Raw genomic sequence first — 18974 nt, forward strand, 5'->3', positions numbered from 1 at the left:
CATTCTCGTTTTATTAAATTTTTCAAATATAGGAAATTGAATTAAAATTAAATTAAAAAATGAGTAAAACGACGAAAAGCAATACGAGTACAAATACTCATAAAAGCAACCACAACTACAACGATTTAGATGCTAACAATGATATGTCGGATGAATTGAGCGCGTACAGCTCGGAGGAAGACGAGGTGACATCACGAAAATCGCGAAAAATACTGCAAACTGATGCTGCGGATTACGAGGATGGGGGCAGAATGTAAAAATGTAAATTAATTTGTGTGGAAGTAAATTACAAGTGATATGTTCATATTTGAGCCGTAAGCCCTGGCAGCTAGTGCTCCTTTTTTTATTGTAAAATAATAATTTATTGTTATTTTCCATATATTAAATTAAATTAAATTAAATGCAAATGCGCTGCGTGCGACAAAATTTTGAACTGCGGTAAGTCTGATTTGCAGAAGCACGCTGAAACAAAAATGCACAAAAAAAATATAAAGGCAACAAAAAAGACGCCTAAAATAAACAGTTTCTTTAAGAAAAATCCGTGTAAACCAAATGGTTCAAAAAATTTCGAAATAAGACTTAGCATGTTCTTCGCTGAGCATAATGTCGCGTTGCAAGTGGTGGACCATTTAATCCCCCTATTAAAAGAAATCGTGCCGGATTCGGAAATTATAAAAAACTGAGAGCTCGGAAGAAAAAAGTGCACCAGCATAGTAAAAAATGTGTTGGCAAAAGTGGATAAAGACAATCTAGTTCAAAAATTAAAAGTAAAAAAATTTTCCGTAATGATCGATGAGAGCACAGACATCGGATTGAATAAGCATATGTGTCTCCTGGTGAGATTTTTCGACGAGGAAAGCGAGCGGGTTGTGGTTAAGCTGCTGGATCTAATTCCAATAAGAACAGATTGCACTGCAGAAGCTCTGTACGGAATTTTTAAAGAATCCATTTTAGCTCTTGGAATACCATTCAACAACATAATAGGCAATTAAAATACATTTTTTCAGCATATGCAAACATTTCTAATGAAATATTTTATTACATTTAAGGTATGTGCAGCGATGGTGCCAGTGTAATGATCGGACAGCATAATTCCTTTGCATCAAGATTAATTGGGGACATACCAAACGCTATAGTTGTAAAGTGCATCTGTCATTCTGCAGCAATTATTGCAAGTAAGGCTTGTTTAGCGCTACCCAGAGGACCTGAGGACCTTTTGCGGCAAATCGGTTCGTACGTTTCGGGAAGTTCCAAAAGATGCGCGCAATTAGAAGCTCTGCAGGAAATGCTAAACGAGAAGAAAAAGAAAATCCTTCGGACTTGTACAACCAGGTGGCTCTCTCATCACAAATGCGTCGAAAGTGTATTAGAAAACTGGGATGTGTTATTGGCATTTTTCAACCAAGCTGTCACGCAGGACAAATTAAAATCAACAGAGGCGATTTTATTGGAGCTCAACAACCAATGCAATAAGATTTATTTATTTTTTCTCAAGTATGTACTCAATTACTTCAATACTCTAAACGCACTTTTTCAGTCGAAAGCACCTTTAATACAGGTACTCCAACGAGAATCAATCAAAATATTTTTAAGCTTAGGTCAAAATTTTATTAAAAAGTCTGAGCTTAACATTACTTGTGCTGTTAGATCGCCACATATTTCTCTACCGCTTGAGGAAGTTTTTCTCGGATTTGAATGTAACGAGCTCCTAAAAACTGTTCCAAAAACGGCTGCAAACAAAATTAGAAGAGATTGTCTACAGTTTTATATTACTGCTTTGGAAGAGATACAAAGGAGATTACCGCTCAAAACTGAGCTATTCAAAGTAATTGAGTTTTTAAATCCAGAAGTTGCAATGGCAGTAAAGGGAAACAAAAATGATCTCACATTTGAGAACATTTGTAAAATAGTATGTGTGGATGCCAACTCTCTCCTACGAGAGTGGAGAACGTTTGAGTTCAATTTCTCTGAAGACGAAAAATCTAACCTTTTAAAGATGGGAGTTGAAAAGTTTTGGAGCGAAGTCTGTAAACTTAAAAATTTCAATGACAATTTTGTTTTTCCTATTTTGGCTAAAGTAGCGAAGTTCGTTTTATCTTTACCTCATGATAATGCAGACTCCGAGAGAATTTTTTCTATCGTAACAGATGTTCGCACCAAAAAAAGGAATAAGCTCAGTCATGAAGTTTTAACTTCGGTTTGCATTATTCGTTCTTTTTTGCAAGACGAAAGTCAAGATTGCTGCAAATTTCAATGCAATGAATCTCATTTCAAGAAAATGGTATCTGCAGAACTCTATGATCACGTGCACTAACTCAGAAATTCTTAATATTGACACTATGTTCCTTAGCCAAACGCAAATGAGTACAAAATACAAACCTTTGTATTGTTTTTATTAGTAACTTAGCTTTAGAAAATGAACTGAAAGTAATTTTTGTGATCTTAGTTTAAAAACTCTGTTATGTTTTCTTTTTAAGTTTTTCTTATTTTAAACAGAACTAAATGTAATGAAAAAGTCTAATTTTTAGTGTTTTTGCTGAATTTTTTTTATATGTATATGTGTTTATAATATATTGTAATAAATATGTGTATTTATATTATATTTGAATTAGAATTTGTTTTTATTATAAAGAGGCAAATCAGCACCAAGTCCAAAACTTATGCAAATAATTCAATTTTGACGTTGCAAGTGTCTGATTATAGTGTAAACACAAGAGAAAAAAATGTAGGGAATTTTGTAGGGAAAATTTTTTGTAAGCGTAGGGAAAAGTAGGGAATTTTTTTGGGCTGTGTAGGGATTTTTCAAAAAATCATTTACCATCACTGGATTACCTGCAAAATTGACAATCAGCTGTCAATACTGTTGTGAAAGGCTTCTCTTCATAGAAATTATATTGGTGGAAAATTTCGGTGATTTTGGTTTGTTTAATTATTATTAACGATATGACGAAAAGACAAGGAGAAGGAATAGCTAATTTAGGCCCTTATTATGAGCAACATTCGATCTTCGACTGTAGTCGAAAGTGCTGATCGAACGAATTTTCATTTGGTATTATGGTGCTCATTCGTTGAAGAATAGGACTATTGTGAATTTCGATCGCTCGACGCATTTACAATAGATAATTTTTTCTCAGCTGATACAGCAAATCAAAATAAAAAAAAAACCGATTGTGTTGAAATTCTATACTAACAACATTTTTAAAAGTTAAAAAAAGTATTTTTTGTGAAAATGAGTACAACGGAGTTGTGGTGCGACGATTCATCGGACGATGAAAGATTAGTGGAACTAGCTAGAAGTAGAAAATAGTTGAGGGGCGTATCCAACCCACTAGAAATGGCTTCCACTGAGTACGTTTAGAATTTTCAAAATGTGTTGACGTACTTAATATTACAGAAATTTCCTTACAGATTTTTAAAGAACTTTAGATTATCTAAAGAGGCGTTTATGAACCTACTGTCCAGTACAGAAAACCAGTTGCAGCAGTGCAATCGAGCCAAATCCATTCCAAATATGTTAAAGTTAGCCACAGTTCTGCGATTTTGTGCTCAGGGATCGTACCAATTGAGTATTGGTAATGAAGGTATGCTAGGACTTGCTCAACCCACTGTATACGATGATGCTGAAGATATTGAAGTGGAGTCAAATAACGGAGAAGTAGAAAACATAAGAAATGAAATTTTGAGAATATTATAGAAAAATCTAAAAAGTATTAAATAGAAACCTTTACGCCACAGTTTCTGTTTTATTTTTGTTATAAATTTTCTTTATTCAATTATTCGAACAAAATATGTATTTCAGTTCCTCTACGTATTTCAGCCCATACCTACCAAGGGAAAAAATGTATTTCTATAAACATCACAAAAACAAAACCATTATTAAGCTTAATCCATTTTGTTGCCGTTCTCACTGGTGATCCCAAGCAATTCAGCTCCGTTGTAAATTCCTCCCATTTTTTTGCTGCTTGAACTTTGGTACAAATCCCTTTTGCGAATTGTGGATTCGCTTTTCTAATTATTGTTTGGTACTCACGACTTTCGACCTGCATAAAATTAACAAAATTAGTATATATTTATTATTTGGTTACTATAAAACCATAAATAATCGCAAATAACTTACACTTTAACAAGTTTTCCCACAATACGCTACACGATCGAAAGCAAAATTGCATTCGACTCTAAATTCGGTAAACAACGAAAATTTCGATAGGGTTGCACCGCTCATAATACCAAATTGACATTCTATTTTCGATCTTCGACAACCAACGAATATCGAAGATCGAATGCAACTCATAATAGGGGCCAATAAGAGGATACACGTTTTTCTTCTGTTATATGAATGCATAGTTATAAAATCTTTACAAAAATATTTTTAGAATTATGTCGGCAAACCTGTTTTCTTTCCCGGCATCTATTTTATTTAGGTTTTACTTTGACGTTTTTCTTTACACTCGTAAAAATAATGATCTATTACACAGAAAACACAGGGTTGTATGCCACAAAGTATGGTTATTATCTAGGATTATTTTATAATCTCAGATTTTGGGAGAGAAATTTTGGATTAGAAATCTCGCTTTTTAATTACGGATTGGGAGTTAAGCACGAAAAAGTAGAACATCTACTTATATGTGAACGTATTATAAGATTATTAAACGTTGATTAAATCAAAATAAGTTAAATTTTAATAATGAAAGCTGAAACAGATATTGCGAAAAAAATTATTATGTTAAGGTAGTTGCTGAACATCTCAAGAAATGGAAGGGAGACCTACTTGCCTTCTGAGGAACTGTTTCACCTCCATGTGGGGTGATTGCAGTTTCCAGGAACTCTGAAGTTTTGGAAGAAATTAGGCTATGTAGGTTAGATGCAGTGGCTGTCATCCGACACACTTAGGCCTGAATAGGCAGACCCATTGTGATATCACTGCAGCTAGTCCTTTTCACCCCTGAAACTTCTCTGAACCAACTACTGGTCTTTAGGTTAGGTTAGGTTGAAGCGGTTGTCCTGTGGGACACACTCAGGCTCATAGCCCGTTGTGATGCCGCGTGGGGAGCTTGTCCCTATCTCTCCTAAAACCAGTGTGTGTTTCTAAAAAATTTTAAAATATCTCAGATTTCTATAGAACTGAGGTCTTCTAACTCATTACAAAATTGTCTACCCAGAATAGTAAACCTGCGTCAGGATAGAGCAGGGCAGTGGCACAGTAGGTGCGAGATTGTCTCTTCCTCGTCCTCATCTAGACAACTTCTACAGAAGTCATGTGTTTGCACACCCATCCTTTGGGCGTGTCTACTTATTAGGCAGTGCCCCGTTATGACTGAGTTCAATGTGCTAAGACTGTGTTTATTTTGGCTTAGCAGAGATTCTGTGCGTTTAGCATTTAGAGTCGGCCATAGTTGACGGGCGATTTTGCAGGTTGCTTCATTTCGCCATCTTTCGTTTGCTTTCTTTACAATTTCTTCAAGGATGTGTAGCTTACAAGTTTGTAAGGGTATCCCTATGTCATTATCTATGTGCTCGTCAGACAATTTAGTGCCGAGTCTTGCTAGTTCATCGGCTCTACAGTTACCCTCAATGTCGCGATGGCCAGGAACCCATGTTACCTTTAGGTGAAATGACTCAGCCATCTCATTAAGAGATGTGCGGCATTTCATGGCTACCTTGGAGGTTGTCGACTGTTTTGTGAGGGATTTTATCGCCGCTTGGCTATCAGTGAAAATGTAGATATCATTTCCGGATATCGCATCACACTGTATCAGTGTCGCGGCTTTTATTATTGCCATCAGTTCAGCCTGAAAGACACTACAGTAGTTGGGGAGCCGAAAACTGAAGGAGATCCCCAGATGTTCAGAATATACACCTCCGCCTACCCTGCCCTCGAGCTTTGAGCCATCTGTGTATACATGGATGAACTCGCCCTGTCTCACGTCGTCCCGCTCCCACTCTTCCCTTGAGGGTAGGAGGGTCGTAAACGATGTAATGGCAAGTGTAGGCGGGAGTGCATAGTCCACCAGTCCGGGAAGCCCCAAAGTGCCAGCCAGGATTTTACCGTGGCCATAATCCGTGTTTGACCACTTGTTTAGAGTGTTCAGCCTTATTGCCGCACTGCCTGCGTTATATATTGCCTGCAGATCTACCGGAAGGAGGTTTAATGTCGCATATAATGCTTTCGATGGTGTGGTTGACATGGCGCCGGTTATCAGAACAGATGCTAATCTTTGCACCTTGTCAAGTTTCTTGATGTTCACACCCTTCTGAAGGGCATCCCACCATATTACAATACCGTAGTAGAGAATTGGCCTAACCACTGCTGTGTAGAGCCAATGTATCATTCTGGGTTCCAATCCCCATTTCTTCCCAATAAGCCTACCGCAGGAGTACATTGCGGTCATAGCTTTACGTGCTCTGTTTGCGACTGTGAGCCCCCAATTTAGCTTCCTATCTAGTATAAGTCCTAGATATTTTGCCCTTTCTATTACTCTAAGTGGTTTCCCTCCTAGGAATATTTGTTGAAGAGTAGGTGTTTTGTGTTTCCTTCTAAAAACTATCAGATCTTTTACACCAAAGTGATAGTCTGTTGAGAGATCTTTGTTGGAGGTCACATAATGTTGGAAGGTGTTTCCCCGAGATTGCTATTACAATATCGTCGGCATATGATATTATTTTACCTCCAATTTTTTCAAGTTCTTGTAGAAGATTATTGACAGTTAGGTTCCACAGAAGTGGAGAAATTACCGCACCTTGGGGTGTACCACTGATCGGAAATTTTTTAACAAATGTGTCACAAAAGTTACAAAAGTAAGGGTATCACCTATGTTACCAATATAAAGATTGTTACACATAATGAATTCAAAGATGTACTCACCACGTGCGTTTGTGTTTGAACTGCCCCAGACATGATGATGTGCATTAGCATCTGCTCCCAATATGAATGGGGTGCCACATCTCGATGCTTCATGTACTGCGTCTCTTATGAGTTGTGATGGAGGTGGCTGCTCCGCATCGTGTGCCATATAAGATGAGGCAACCCATATCGTCCTTCCGCAGGACTCCACTGCCGTGATTACGTTATCCGCATCGCTAAATTGTATTAGTAAATATACATTAATACATTTCTTTGCTAGTATGCACGACCTGGGTTTACCTTTGTCAGTGACATAAACCGATTTGTACTCTCTGCTGCTCAAACCGCAAACCCGATCTTTTACGACCCATGGTTCTTGGATGAGCACGATATCCTCTTCTCTTTCTGCGAGACGGAGAATGAGTGCGGTTGAGGCCGCCTTACTGTGGTGAAGATTGATTTGTACAATCCTCCCCATCGCTTTTGTAGGTTATTGAAGGGCAGCCAACCACGGTTTGGTCTGCGTTCTCTTCATCGGATGTACGGGGGAGAGACTCCTCATCCTCCATAGCAGAGAGATCGGAGTATTCCCCCTCCATGTCCCCTAAGGTAACCCTTTCGAAGAGTTCGCCTACCATGCCGGAGTTGGAAACCACCTCATCGTTGTCTGTGACAACCTCGTTCGCTTCCGCAGATGAAGTTATATTTTCTGCGGAGGTGCTCTTGCTAGCTACATCCTGTCTGTAGACATGGAGAGTCAGCGTTTGGAAGCCGTAGTTGATCTTCCATTTCCTGTTGGCAAGTGGGTCCAAAGATTCCTCATTGAGGATTATCACGGCCAGTCTCCTCTTACCGTCCATTTCACCAATCTTTGCTACCTTCCAGTCGCTGGTAGGTAGTTCGGGGTTACCTAGCTTTATCAGGTCCAGGACTTCCTCTGGATCAGAATGGAAGTCTGGTATCCAGGCTCCAGATCTTGGCCAGTTGGGAATGTCTTCTCGGCGGACCACATCAAGGCGGGCCCCCACAAGGTTCCCTTATGCGATTAATCGCTAGGGTGTATAGGTCCACGGAACGTTGTTCACCGCACCTTATTAATTTGACGCGGGATTGAAACCATCCCGCATCCGAGCAACTGGGTGGAGGTCCTAGATTTTCTTTCAGGATGTCCCTATACACCTTCCAGAGGCTCCTATTGATTAAGTCCCAATTTGCTTGAGAGATCGCACCATCATGGGAACTGCGATCAATCACCGCCCGTACATGGCTTCCTTTCGCTACTTCCGCGAAAGACCTCTTCGGCGTGATTTTAGTCATTTGAGTGGCGGACACCTTGGTTCGTTTGGCTTCAGCCGTTGTCCCTTCACCCGATCGCTTCCGCTTGCCTTGTGCGGAGTCTATTTTGGCCTCCTCTTGGTGTTCAGTAATGAAGGCTTCAGCCCACGCCTTGGAGTCTGACTGCTCCTCCGTCAGATCCTCTTCTCTAGTGTCCTTCAGTCAGATTCTGAAGGCCGATCGCCTGGTTCGATAGTACCTTTCTGACGCACTTATATGCTTCCGGGAGTGGGTACTACCCGGGGCAGTGATAGTGCCAGAAGGGCAGACATCAGAAGCCATTGTCTTAGCCATGTAGTCCGATGCTGCCGATGTTGATGGGGGTGTTTCTCCTTTCGGAGTTCCCGTGCCACCTGGAGTGACAGGGACAGCAAGGTCTGCTTGTCTTTTGACAGGGCAGCTCTTGCTTCCCAAGGATTTTATTGCGAGGGGGGGTCTATTGCTGGCACCAGACGTAGATGGTGTGTCATCCTCAACTTGTCTTAAGACAGGGTTGGGATTGTTGCCAGTGAGAGGTCTCGCTGCCGTAGAGACAGTCCCTGAAGCGACGGAGCGGGAGTTAGGCCCTGGCTTGGCCACAGGCTTCACTCCGCTTCCATTAATGGCCTTTCTTATTGAAAGACCTGACCTTCCTGAGGGATTTGGCCTTGATTTGTGGGTGCCTTGGTTGTCCGAGGCTAGGTTTTTTTGGTGTTCATTTTCATTTTATAATCGTCCGCACTGCTCGACGTGGCGAGCGCGGCGGACTATGATTTTTTAGGGGGGAAAGGGGAGGTGTCGAGCATGGCAGTCCCCTCTACCATGGCAAGGTCATTCTACCTCCTGAGGTGACCCAGTTTCAGAAGGGCGCCGTTAAAATACAGCCGGATACCCCTGGCTGCAAACCATCCATTGGGCACGGTGACGCGTAACACCCTGGATTAAGGGGGTACAGGAGAGGAGATGATAGGATACCAGGTTAAAGATAACAGTGGGGAGGTCGTTGGTACGGTACTCTCCGCATGGTGATTGACTGGCCTCCGCCGTTCTCCGGATGGTTGGCCAGCCAATACCCATGTGGAGCTTTCCTCTTAGTTCGTTGTGGGTTAACCCTCATGATATGGGGGCTGAATCAGCACTTAAGCCTCATCCCCGCGGCAAGGAGACCAACTTGATGAGGTACTGGGCTTTATGAATTTTATTAATTCCGGCACCTTATTTGTGAGACCCCTCAATGCTGTCAAGAAAGGCCAATCCGAGCGTGGAAAGCCTTTTTCTGTATAGAGCAATGCAAGTACCTCTTCTTCAATATCGTGACAGCTTTGACAAAAGTCAATATGTGGTACCCCAGTCCATTTGCATGCCTTCCAATTAGACAACGCCCTTTTAGTATGTTTCTCGTTTTTCTCGTATCCTGTCTCCTAAGATTCATTTGCAATTTTGTGTGGCGGTGGCTCCATTCTGGTCAAGTTTGCCTGCTTGTCATGATAGAGTGTCTGCATGTAGCTAAGGGAATTGGTATTAGTAACTATATTATCTGCATGAATGTTTAGTGTTGTACCTTTCCTTGTAAGCTCATCTGCTTTGCAATTACCTTCTATATTTCTATGGCCTCGCACCCAGATCGGGTTTATTCTAAACTATTGCGATACTTCGCATATATAATAATTTGTGGCATTCAACTATAGTTTTTGATGAGTGTTTTCTGACTCTAACGATTTCAGAGCTGCTTCACTATCCGAGTAGACATATACTTCCCTCGTAGTTAGAGGTCACTTTAAGACCAGCAAGCCTTCTCTTATGGCGATGAATTTCGCCTAAAATACACCACAGGGATTAGGCAAGCGAAAGGATGATGCTGATGTTTAGCCTCTCAGAGTAAAGTCCTCTTCCTGCCTGTATACTAGGCTTAGATTTGTCAGTAAATACACTGACTCTATTTTATTAACTACCGTACCACTTCTCCGGCCTAGTCTTCTCTTGAAGGGAATATTGTGATAAAGAGATAAAGATGGAATAATATTTGAATGAATTTTTATTTTCGATCAAAGTGCAATCTTATTATTTAGATCAAATTTAAATGCTTTAATAAGCCCGATACTGGGAATAATTCATATTGCCCGAGCTAATCTATAAGTACAGTTCATCGGTTATATTCGATCTGCTTACAAAATTTATATATTATTCCACTACGTATGGTGCCATCTCTTACTAGAGACCGTGCCTACTGCGTTGTAAAATAAAAATAAGTTAGGAATAGGCCGAGGAAAGATATTCTATGTCCAGAAATGTACTCAAAAATTGCTATTGCTGTTGAGGTCATTGGAAAAATAAATAAAAAATCCAACTTCAATTGTCTCACACGAGCTTATATATTCTTTTATGCTTTTAATTGTATTAGCATTTGTTCAATTTATTGTTGTAATAATTTTTTGGGCCAAACGAAACTTTCAATAAATCTCACAAATGTTGTAACGTTCGTAATCACACTGGGCAAATCTTCAACGCCACAATGCTCTTGGCCCTTTGATACTATGCCGGCTACCATGTACATACACCGATACTCCACCTGACTATGGGGAAATGGTATGAGTAATGGGCCCGAGTCGCCATTGCAAGTATCGTAGGTTTTGCCATCAGCGCAAAATTTTATACGCTCGAGCAGATCCCGTTTCAAATAATACATTTCAATTGCAATCTCATTACAGACCGTTTGATGCTTCAATTCAAATCGTCGCAGCTGTGTTGAAAAAACTTCGGTATCATCAATACGGCCCCAACCAACGGCCCAATATTGTCCTGTTTCCATCATAGATGGAGTGAGTAGGCAGGCAGGTAGAACATATTTGGAGAAAGTACCGGTGCCATTCAATTTCAATAACATAATATCGAAGTAGCGGTCTAATGTAAAATGGTCATGGCGTTTGAAACTGAGTATGGAAAACTCTTGGAGTCCAACATCATCAAGGGTTGAATTATAATCCAAATCGCCAAGTCGCACATTGGAATTATTTGGCCTTCCGTGTTATTGGACAATACACCATCAAGGATTAAAGAGTTAAGGCTAAGGAGGATGCCAGACGAAACCACAACGGTGAAAGGCATAAGAAGAACCAAAACAGGCGCTCTTTTACTTGAGTTAGAAAAGGGGAAAACAGTTAAGGCTGATTTTTGAAAGAACTAGAGGAAACCGTAAAAGCGGTCGGTTCCATTACAACCCTCAGACCAACTTCAACTGTAGAGATCAGAGACTTGTATGCCGTCACGGAGAAGAAGGAAGTTGATGACGCTGTGAGAAAAATGCTAGCTGGCACTAATGAAAATATCGATGTTAGGATCACAAAACCTAATCAACGACAACAAGTACGGGCTTATGTTACTCTCGCTATTGAAAGCGCAGAAAAGCTGCTCAAGCAAACGAATATCAAAATCGGATGGGTTAGTGCAAGGATGGGAGCTAGCACATCTCTGAAGCGCTGCTACCGGTGCTTCGGTGTCGGACACCTTCAATCAAACTGTAAAGGACCAGACAGAAGCGGAAAAGGTATATGCATCCGATGTGGAGAAGCTGGGCACAAAATGAAAGAGTGCACCAAAGAGCCCAACTGCTGCCTATGCACTGATGCCAATCGCAACGAGACAAAGCATATGCCAGGCTCGGGCAAATGCCCGATGACAAAAGAACATGCCAAGACAAGATAAAATATGATTATACTTCAAGCAAATATGCACAGGAATAAAAACGCAGACCTGCTAATGGAGCAGATGGTCTTAGAAAAAGGAGTTCAAGCAGTATTGATAAGCGAACAATACGCTCAATTCGAGAAAGCTTGGATCGAAGACGAGTCGGGAACTGCCGCCATCTGGCTGCCTAGGGGCACAAATTTCGTAATAATCGCGAAAGGATCAGGCGATGGTTTCGTCTACGTTCAAAACAGCCAATTCACAATGATAAGCTGTTATCTTACACCGAACGACAATATAGATGATTTCACCCGGAAACTGGAAAGTATTGAAGACAAAGCTCTTAGTTTAGAGGGACGACTAATAATAGCGGGAGACTTCAACTCAAAAGCAACCGGATGGGGCTCGGCGACAACGAACTCAAGAGGTAGACGAGTGCTGGACATGGCAGCCAGACTAGGTTTAGTGGTACTCAACACAGGAACGACTACGTTTTTTTATCAAAGTTTTATCGATTCGGTGCAGACGTGCTTTTATTAGCTCTTGCTTTGTGAAAGTTTCGTAGTGAATCTACCAATCGTACAATAGATTTGATATACTCTCTCTTGATGATGAAAAAGAAAAAGGAACGCAAAACAGTGGGACAAACAACACTAATGAGCAGCAAAAATCCAAAACTCCAAAACCACCACCTATATTTGTACAGAACGTTGAATACATCAAATATTTAACCGACGCGCTAAACAAACTTCCGAATTGCGTTTTTGAAATGAAAGTCCTGCAAAACAATGAAGTAAAAATTCAACCCAAAGAGTCATACCACTATACACAAATTTCTAAACTATTAAAAGAAAAAAATACTCAGTATTATACATATAAGCCCAAAGAGCAAAGGGGATTTAAAGTGATACTGAGGAACTTGCACAACTCCACAGATAAAGGAGAAATTGTAAAAGAATTAGGTGAACTTGGGCATGAGGTTACAAATATTCATAACATCTTACACGCTACTACCAAATCACCTTTGCCACTGTTTATACTAGAATTAAAAACCAAGCCCAACAACAAAGATATATACACTATCACACATCTACTACATTGCAAAATTAAATTTGAGCCTCCACATCAAAAACGCACTTTGCCTCAATGCACAAACTGCCAAAAATACGGTCATACAAAAAATTTTTGTTTTAAAACACCTGTGTGTGTCAAATGTGCTGGAAGTCATAAAGCCATAGAATGTCCAGTCAAGGACATTAACGAAATAAAATGTGCTCTCTGTGGTAAAAACCACACAGCTAATTACAAGGGATGCATGATTTATAAATCATTAAAAATACAGCAATTTCCAAGTCTCAGACACAAAAATCCCACCACAATTACAAACACACAAGAAAAAGTTGCATCACAAACTACACTAGACAATGTGACAACCCAACACAGTACTACAACACCAAATTTATCTTACGCTCAAGTAACAGCCATAAACACTAAAAATGATGCTCAATCTATTGCAGCAACTATAACGGAAAACAAAGAAATTTCAGAATTGAAAGATATGATGAAACAATTAATCTCACAAATGTCTGCAATGATAAACATGATCACGTTACTTTGCGCTAAATTTAATGAACGAACAAGATAAATTAAGAATTGTCCTTTGGAACGCTAACGGTCTAAGCCAACATGCACTGGAACTAAAAACATTCCTAAAAAACAATAACATAGACGCAGCTCTAATATCTGAAACACATTTCACAGATAGAAATTATTTAAACATTCCTAACTATACTGTTTATCACACCAATCACCCTGATGACAAGGCACATGGTGGAACGGCAGTAATTATAAACAAAGACATTAAATGCATTGATGTGAACCATTATAGACAGGACTACTTGCAAGCGACATCTATACAAATTGAGGACTTTAGTGGTCATTTAACCCTTTCTGCCATATACTGCCCCCCTAAACATAAAAATTCTAAGACACTATACTTTGACTTTCTTAAAACTCTTGGAGGCCGTTTTATTGCAGGCGGAGACTTCAATGCAAAGAATACCTTATGGGGATCCAGAATAACAAACACGAAAGGAAAAAATCTTTACGATGCAATAATAGAAAATAAAAGTGACTTTTTAAGCTCTGGAGAACCAACTTACTGGCCAACTGATATGCGGAAGCGACCTGATTTAATTGACTTTTATATTACGAAAGATATTAAAAGTGAGCAACTGGAAATAAATCCAAGCTTTGACCTCTCATCTGACCACTCTCCAATATTCTTAAGCTATGAAACCAGTCCTATCCTAAACTACAAGACACATAAATTTTACAATAATTATACGAACTGGAACTATTTTCGTGAAATTATGGAGCAAAGCCTTAACATAAAAGTCCCCCTAAAGAGCGAAAAAGAAATAGACTCCGCAATCGCATACTTCAATGACAGTATAGTGTATGCAACAACAACTTCCACACCTATAATCAAGATGAGTAACAACAAACACAAATTGCCCCATAAAATCTTGGAAAAAATCAGAGAAAAACGAAAACTAAGGCAACAATGGCAATCTACACGCTCACCAGATATCAAAAAAAGGCTGAATACAGCAACAAAAGAAATTAAAGATATATTAAAAGTGGACAAGGACGAAAAATTTGAAAAATATATCGCATCACTGGGAGCTACTAGAGCTACAAACTATACACTATGGAAGGCCTGCAAAAAAATCGAAAACGCAGTTATGCACCAACCCCCTCTAAGGACAAGTACAAATTCTTGGGCGCAAACACCAAAAGAAAAAGCAAATATACTCGCTGATCATTTTAAAAAAACATTTACAAATCAACATAACAACCAAGACATTGACAATTCTGAATTTCATGCCCACCTCACAAATAACATAAACATACCAATCAAGAAAATAACTTCAAAAGAAATTCGTATAGCAATTGAGACAAAAATTGACGTAAATAAATCCCCAGGATATGACGGAATCACAGGAAGGATTCTAAAGGAGTTACCTGACAAAGCAACTCTGTACTTAAGAAATGTATTTAACTCAGCATTACGAATGAAGTATTTTCCACTGCCTTGGAAGGTTGCTGAAATCATCGCAATACCCAAACCCAATAAAGATGCCTCTGAAGCTTCTTCATACAGACCAATTAGTTTATTACCATCATTATCTAAACTTTTTGAGAAGCTTATACTTGACCGCCTTGACCCCATTCTACAGGCGCGAAACTTATTTCCCTCACACCAATTTGGATTTCGTAAAAAACACTCAACAATAGAACAGGTACATAGAGTAACAAATAAAATATTATCAGAAATTGACAAAAGAAATACATGTGTTGCTGTGTATCTTGATGTAGCGAAAGCTTTCGACAGCGTGTGGCACAAGGGTTTAATATTTAAACTTAAACAGTATCTTCCACTCGACTACTATTTGTTAATGAAAAGCTACTTAGCAAACAGATTCTTTTATGTGAAATATAGAGACAAATACTCTAATATTCAACTCATGGAAGCTGGTGTACCTCAGGGCAGTGTACTAGGGCCTGTACTATATGTGCTGTACACAGCTGATATTCCCCTGCCTGCAAGTATCGACATGATAGCAACTTTTGCAGATGACACTGTCCTATTGGCAACTCATAAAACCTTAGAAGCAGCAACAAACAAGTTACAACAAATTTTGAACAAAACACTAACATGGTTTAATGCTTGGGGTATACAAATCAATAGCGGCAAAACAATTCATGTAGTTTATTCCAACAAGAAAGTAAGACACAAGAATCTGACAATAAACCACTCACAAATCCCAATAGACACCAAAGCAAAATACCTTGGAATGACTATTGACTCCAAACTTCTCTGGAAAGAACATATTACGATGAAAAGAAATGAGGTAAAAAACAGATTCCGACAACTATATTGGCTACTTGGCAGGCGTTCGAAACTGTCATTGCTGAATAAAATACTTATATACAAAACTGTGATTGTGCCAATCTGGGCATACGGCATAGAAATCTGGGGTACTGCAAGCAAAAGTAACATTAACATTATTCAACGACTACAATCAAAAATACTCAGAACTATAACCAATGCACCTTGGTACATCCCAAACGAAGACATTCATCGCGATCTCAACATCGAAACAATAGCAGAAATCATCCGCAAACGCAGCACAAATCATATTGTCCGTTTAATGAACCATTCCAATAATGACATGCGACAACTCCCAACAGCAGAAAGGGCAAACTCTAGGCGGCTCAAACGACCAACCCCAACTCAGCTGATAACTAGAATAATTTAAAGCTATGCACATACCTACACTTGTAAACTCACACAACAACTTAACCCAAATGTAATATTGATAATGATTAATGTTATAAAATCCAAGCTGCAGAAAGAATTACTTAGTGTCATACGACAGGTGTAATTAATAAAGGAGGCAAAAAAAAAAAAAAAAAACTACGTACCGAAAGCCAGGTTGTGAAGGCACAACACCCGACATAACCCTAGCATCGGAAAGCATAGTCTCCTTTACTAAAGACTGGAGAGTCCTGGAAGATTACAATGGGAGTGACCATCAATACATCACGTTTTGCATTGAAATGGAAAACCAAAGAGTGCGTGAAAATCGAAATAAAAGTACACGCAAATGGCACATAAACAAGCTAAACCCAGCGACGCTCCTTGCAACTATTGACGAAAATAAAACGACGATCTGTACGAATAGTACAGCAAAAACACTAGTCAAGACCACAATGCAATGCATTACGATAGGTTGCAACGTATCTATGCCTAAAATAGATAAGAACAAAAAAAGAAATGCTGTATACTGGTGGACACATGAGATCGCAGAACTTAGATATATGTGCATCCATAAGCGTAGAAAGTATACTAGAGCCAGAAGATTGGGCCCGGCGATACAAGAATACAAAAAGAGCAGAAAAAAATTGAGGAAAGCCATAAGCCAAAGCAAAAAAGACAAATGGGAAGAGCTGCGAAACGATCTAAACAATAACCCATGGGGGCTGGGCTACAAAATCGTTATGAAAAAGCTAGGAGCCAAATCCCCTGCTGCTGATATGGAAACCGAAGTGGTAAGCAAAATAGTCGACACACTCTTCCCAACACACTGTGCTGAGAGGGAAGAACTCGAGCATGAAGCAACGGAACCTGTCCCATTCACAGAAGAAGAACTAATAGATGCTGCAAATGCAATGAAATGCAATAAAGCGCCAGGACCTGATGGCATAGTTGCAGAAATATTGAAACTATTGGCAATCGAACGCCCTCTTTTGCTGCTAAACATGTACAACGCATGCCTAAAAGAAGGAATTTTTCCAGAAATATGGAAAAAACAAAAACTGGTACTAATCAGTAAGGGGAAGGGAGACCCAACATTAGCGTCCTCTTATAGACCGTTATGTATGCTGGATAGCGCAGGAAAACTCTTTGAGAAACTGATAAAGCATAGGCTTAGTGAAGCCGTAGAGAACAGTGGCGGCCTCTCCGACAGGCAGCATGGTTTTAGAAGTGGCAGATCCACCTTAGGAGCCATCCAAGATGTAATAGCTAGCGTAGAACATGCCCAGGCGGGTAATCGATACTCCAAACGCTTAGTATTACTAGCCACACTGGATATTAGAAATGCTTTCAACAGTTTAAGCTGGAACGACGTAATTGAAGCCTTAAAGGTAACATTCAAGATCCCGAATAATCTATTGAAGATTATTCGTAGCTATCTCAGCAATCGCGTGCTCTTATACGACACGCGAGAAGGGTGTAAGACTAAACAAATAACAGCAGGTGCGGCTCAAGGATCAATACTTGGACCTGAACTCTGGAATATAAGCTACGATGAAATCCTTCGAATAGAGATGCCTGAGGATGTGCATTTAGTGGGATACGCAGATGACATTGCAGCTGTAATAATCGCCCGAAACACCGACGAAGCCAAAAGAAAGTTAAATCAGGTGATGATCCGAGTCCAGACATGGCTAGAAGACCATGGATTAAAGCTGGCCACAGAGAAAACAGAGCTAATCCTTCTAACGAACAGACGTAGCCCATTAGAACTAGACATACAAGTACTTGATGCCACTTTATCCACAAAAAGAGTGGTCAAGTACCTAGGAGTGCAATTAGACACAAGGCTAACCTACTGGGCGCATATAAACCATGCTGCCACAAGAGCTGCCAAGGTAAGCGGCATGTTAAATAAGCTCATGGCAAACCTTGGAGGTCCAACGCAGAACAAGCGCAAATTTTTAATGGACACGATGAACTCGATTCTCTTATACGGATGCGAAATATGGGCAGATTCGCTTAAGGTGCAATGCCGGCGGAAAATTCTGCAATCTGTGCAACGTACCTGGGCTCTCAGAGTAGCTTCGTCATACAGAACAGTATCTGAAGCAGTGGTGTTAGTTATCAGCGAAACCATCCCTATAAATATTCTAGCACAAGAGCGTAAACGGAGATGGGAAGTAAAAAACACAGGAATTCCAGTACCATACTTCTCCGATAATAGAGTTCAAACACTCACACTTTGGCAGGCAAGATGGACCTCTGAAAGGTATGGTAGATGGACAGCGAGACTAATACCCGATCTAAAAAAGTGGGCAGAAAGAAAGCACGGTGAGGTTAACTATTACCTCACACAGTTTCTGTCCGGACATGGGTCCTTTCGTAAGTATCTGTGGCGAATGGGAAAAGTGAGCCAACCAAACTGCATATATGGAGATACTTAGTATGATGATGCGGAACACACCTTCTTTAAATGCGAGAGGTGGAACATAGAGAGAACAGGTCTGAAGCGAGCTATTGGTGTATTTACAACTGAAGAAATTATCGAGAAAATGATGATAGACGAAGAAAAATGGAATGCCGTCGCAAATTTTGTGGAGGATATTATCCGAAAAAAGAAGCGCGAAATGGAAAGCTATGCTGAATGCTCTGAGCATAGGCTTCTCAAAATAGGCGACCCTGGACGCAGGGTGAGTAAGTAAGTGTCTTTCTTAGGACGCTGTCTTGGCCCTTTACCTCGAAGCAATGCGGAAGCAGTCCCGGGGTGGAGGGAAAAATCCAAGAGAAGAGGAGGGATATTTTTAGTGG

General features: G+C 40.0%; 2 protein-coding genes across 3 annotated transcripts in view; one reads left to right on the plus strand and one right to left on the minus strand.

Moving 5' to 3' along the window:
* The window catches only part of LOC129247133 (trissin-like), an 84489-nt gene that overhangs the window by 48045 nt on the left and 17470 nt on the right, over positions 1–18974 (plus strand). The gene's annotated exons all lie outside the window — the stretch shown is intronic.
* LOC129245144 (serine protease snake-like) lies at positions 10504–16365 on the minus strand. Its single transcript, XM_054883161.1, has 2 exons — positions 16331–16365; positions 10504–11172 (listed from the first exon to the last, which is right to left on the minus strand). The coding sequence occupies exons 1-2, from the start codon at positions 16363–16365 to the stop codon at positions 10569–10571; spliced, it is 639 nt and encodes a 212-aa protein (XP_054739136.1). The 3' UTR covers positions 10504–10568.

This window comes from Anastrepha obliqua, chromosome 1, assembly GCF_027943255.1.
Source record: "Anastrepha obliqua isolate idAnaObli1 chromosome 1, idAnaObli1_1.0, whole genome shotgun sequence".
Lineage (NCBI taxonomy): Eukaryota > Metazoa > Arthropoda > Insecta > Diptera > Tephritidae > Anastrepha > Anastrepha obliqua.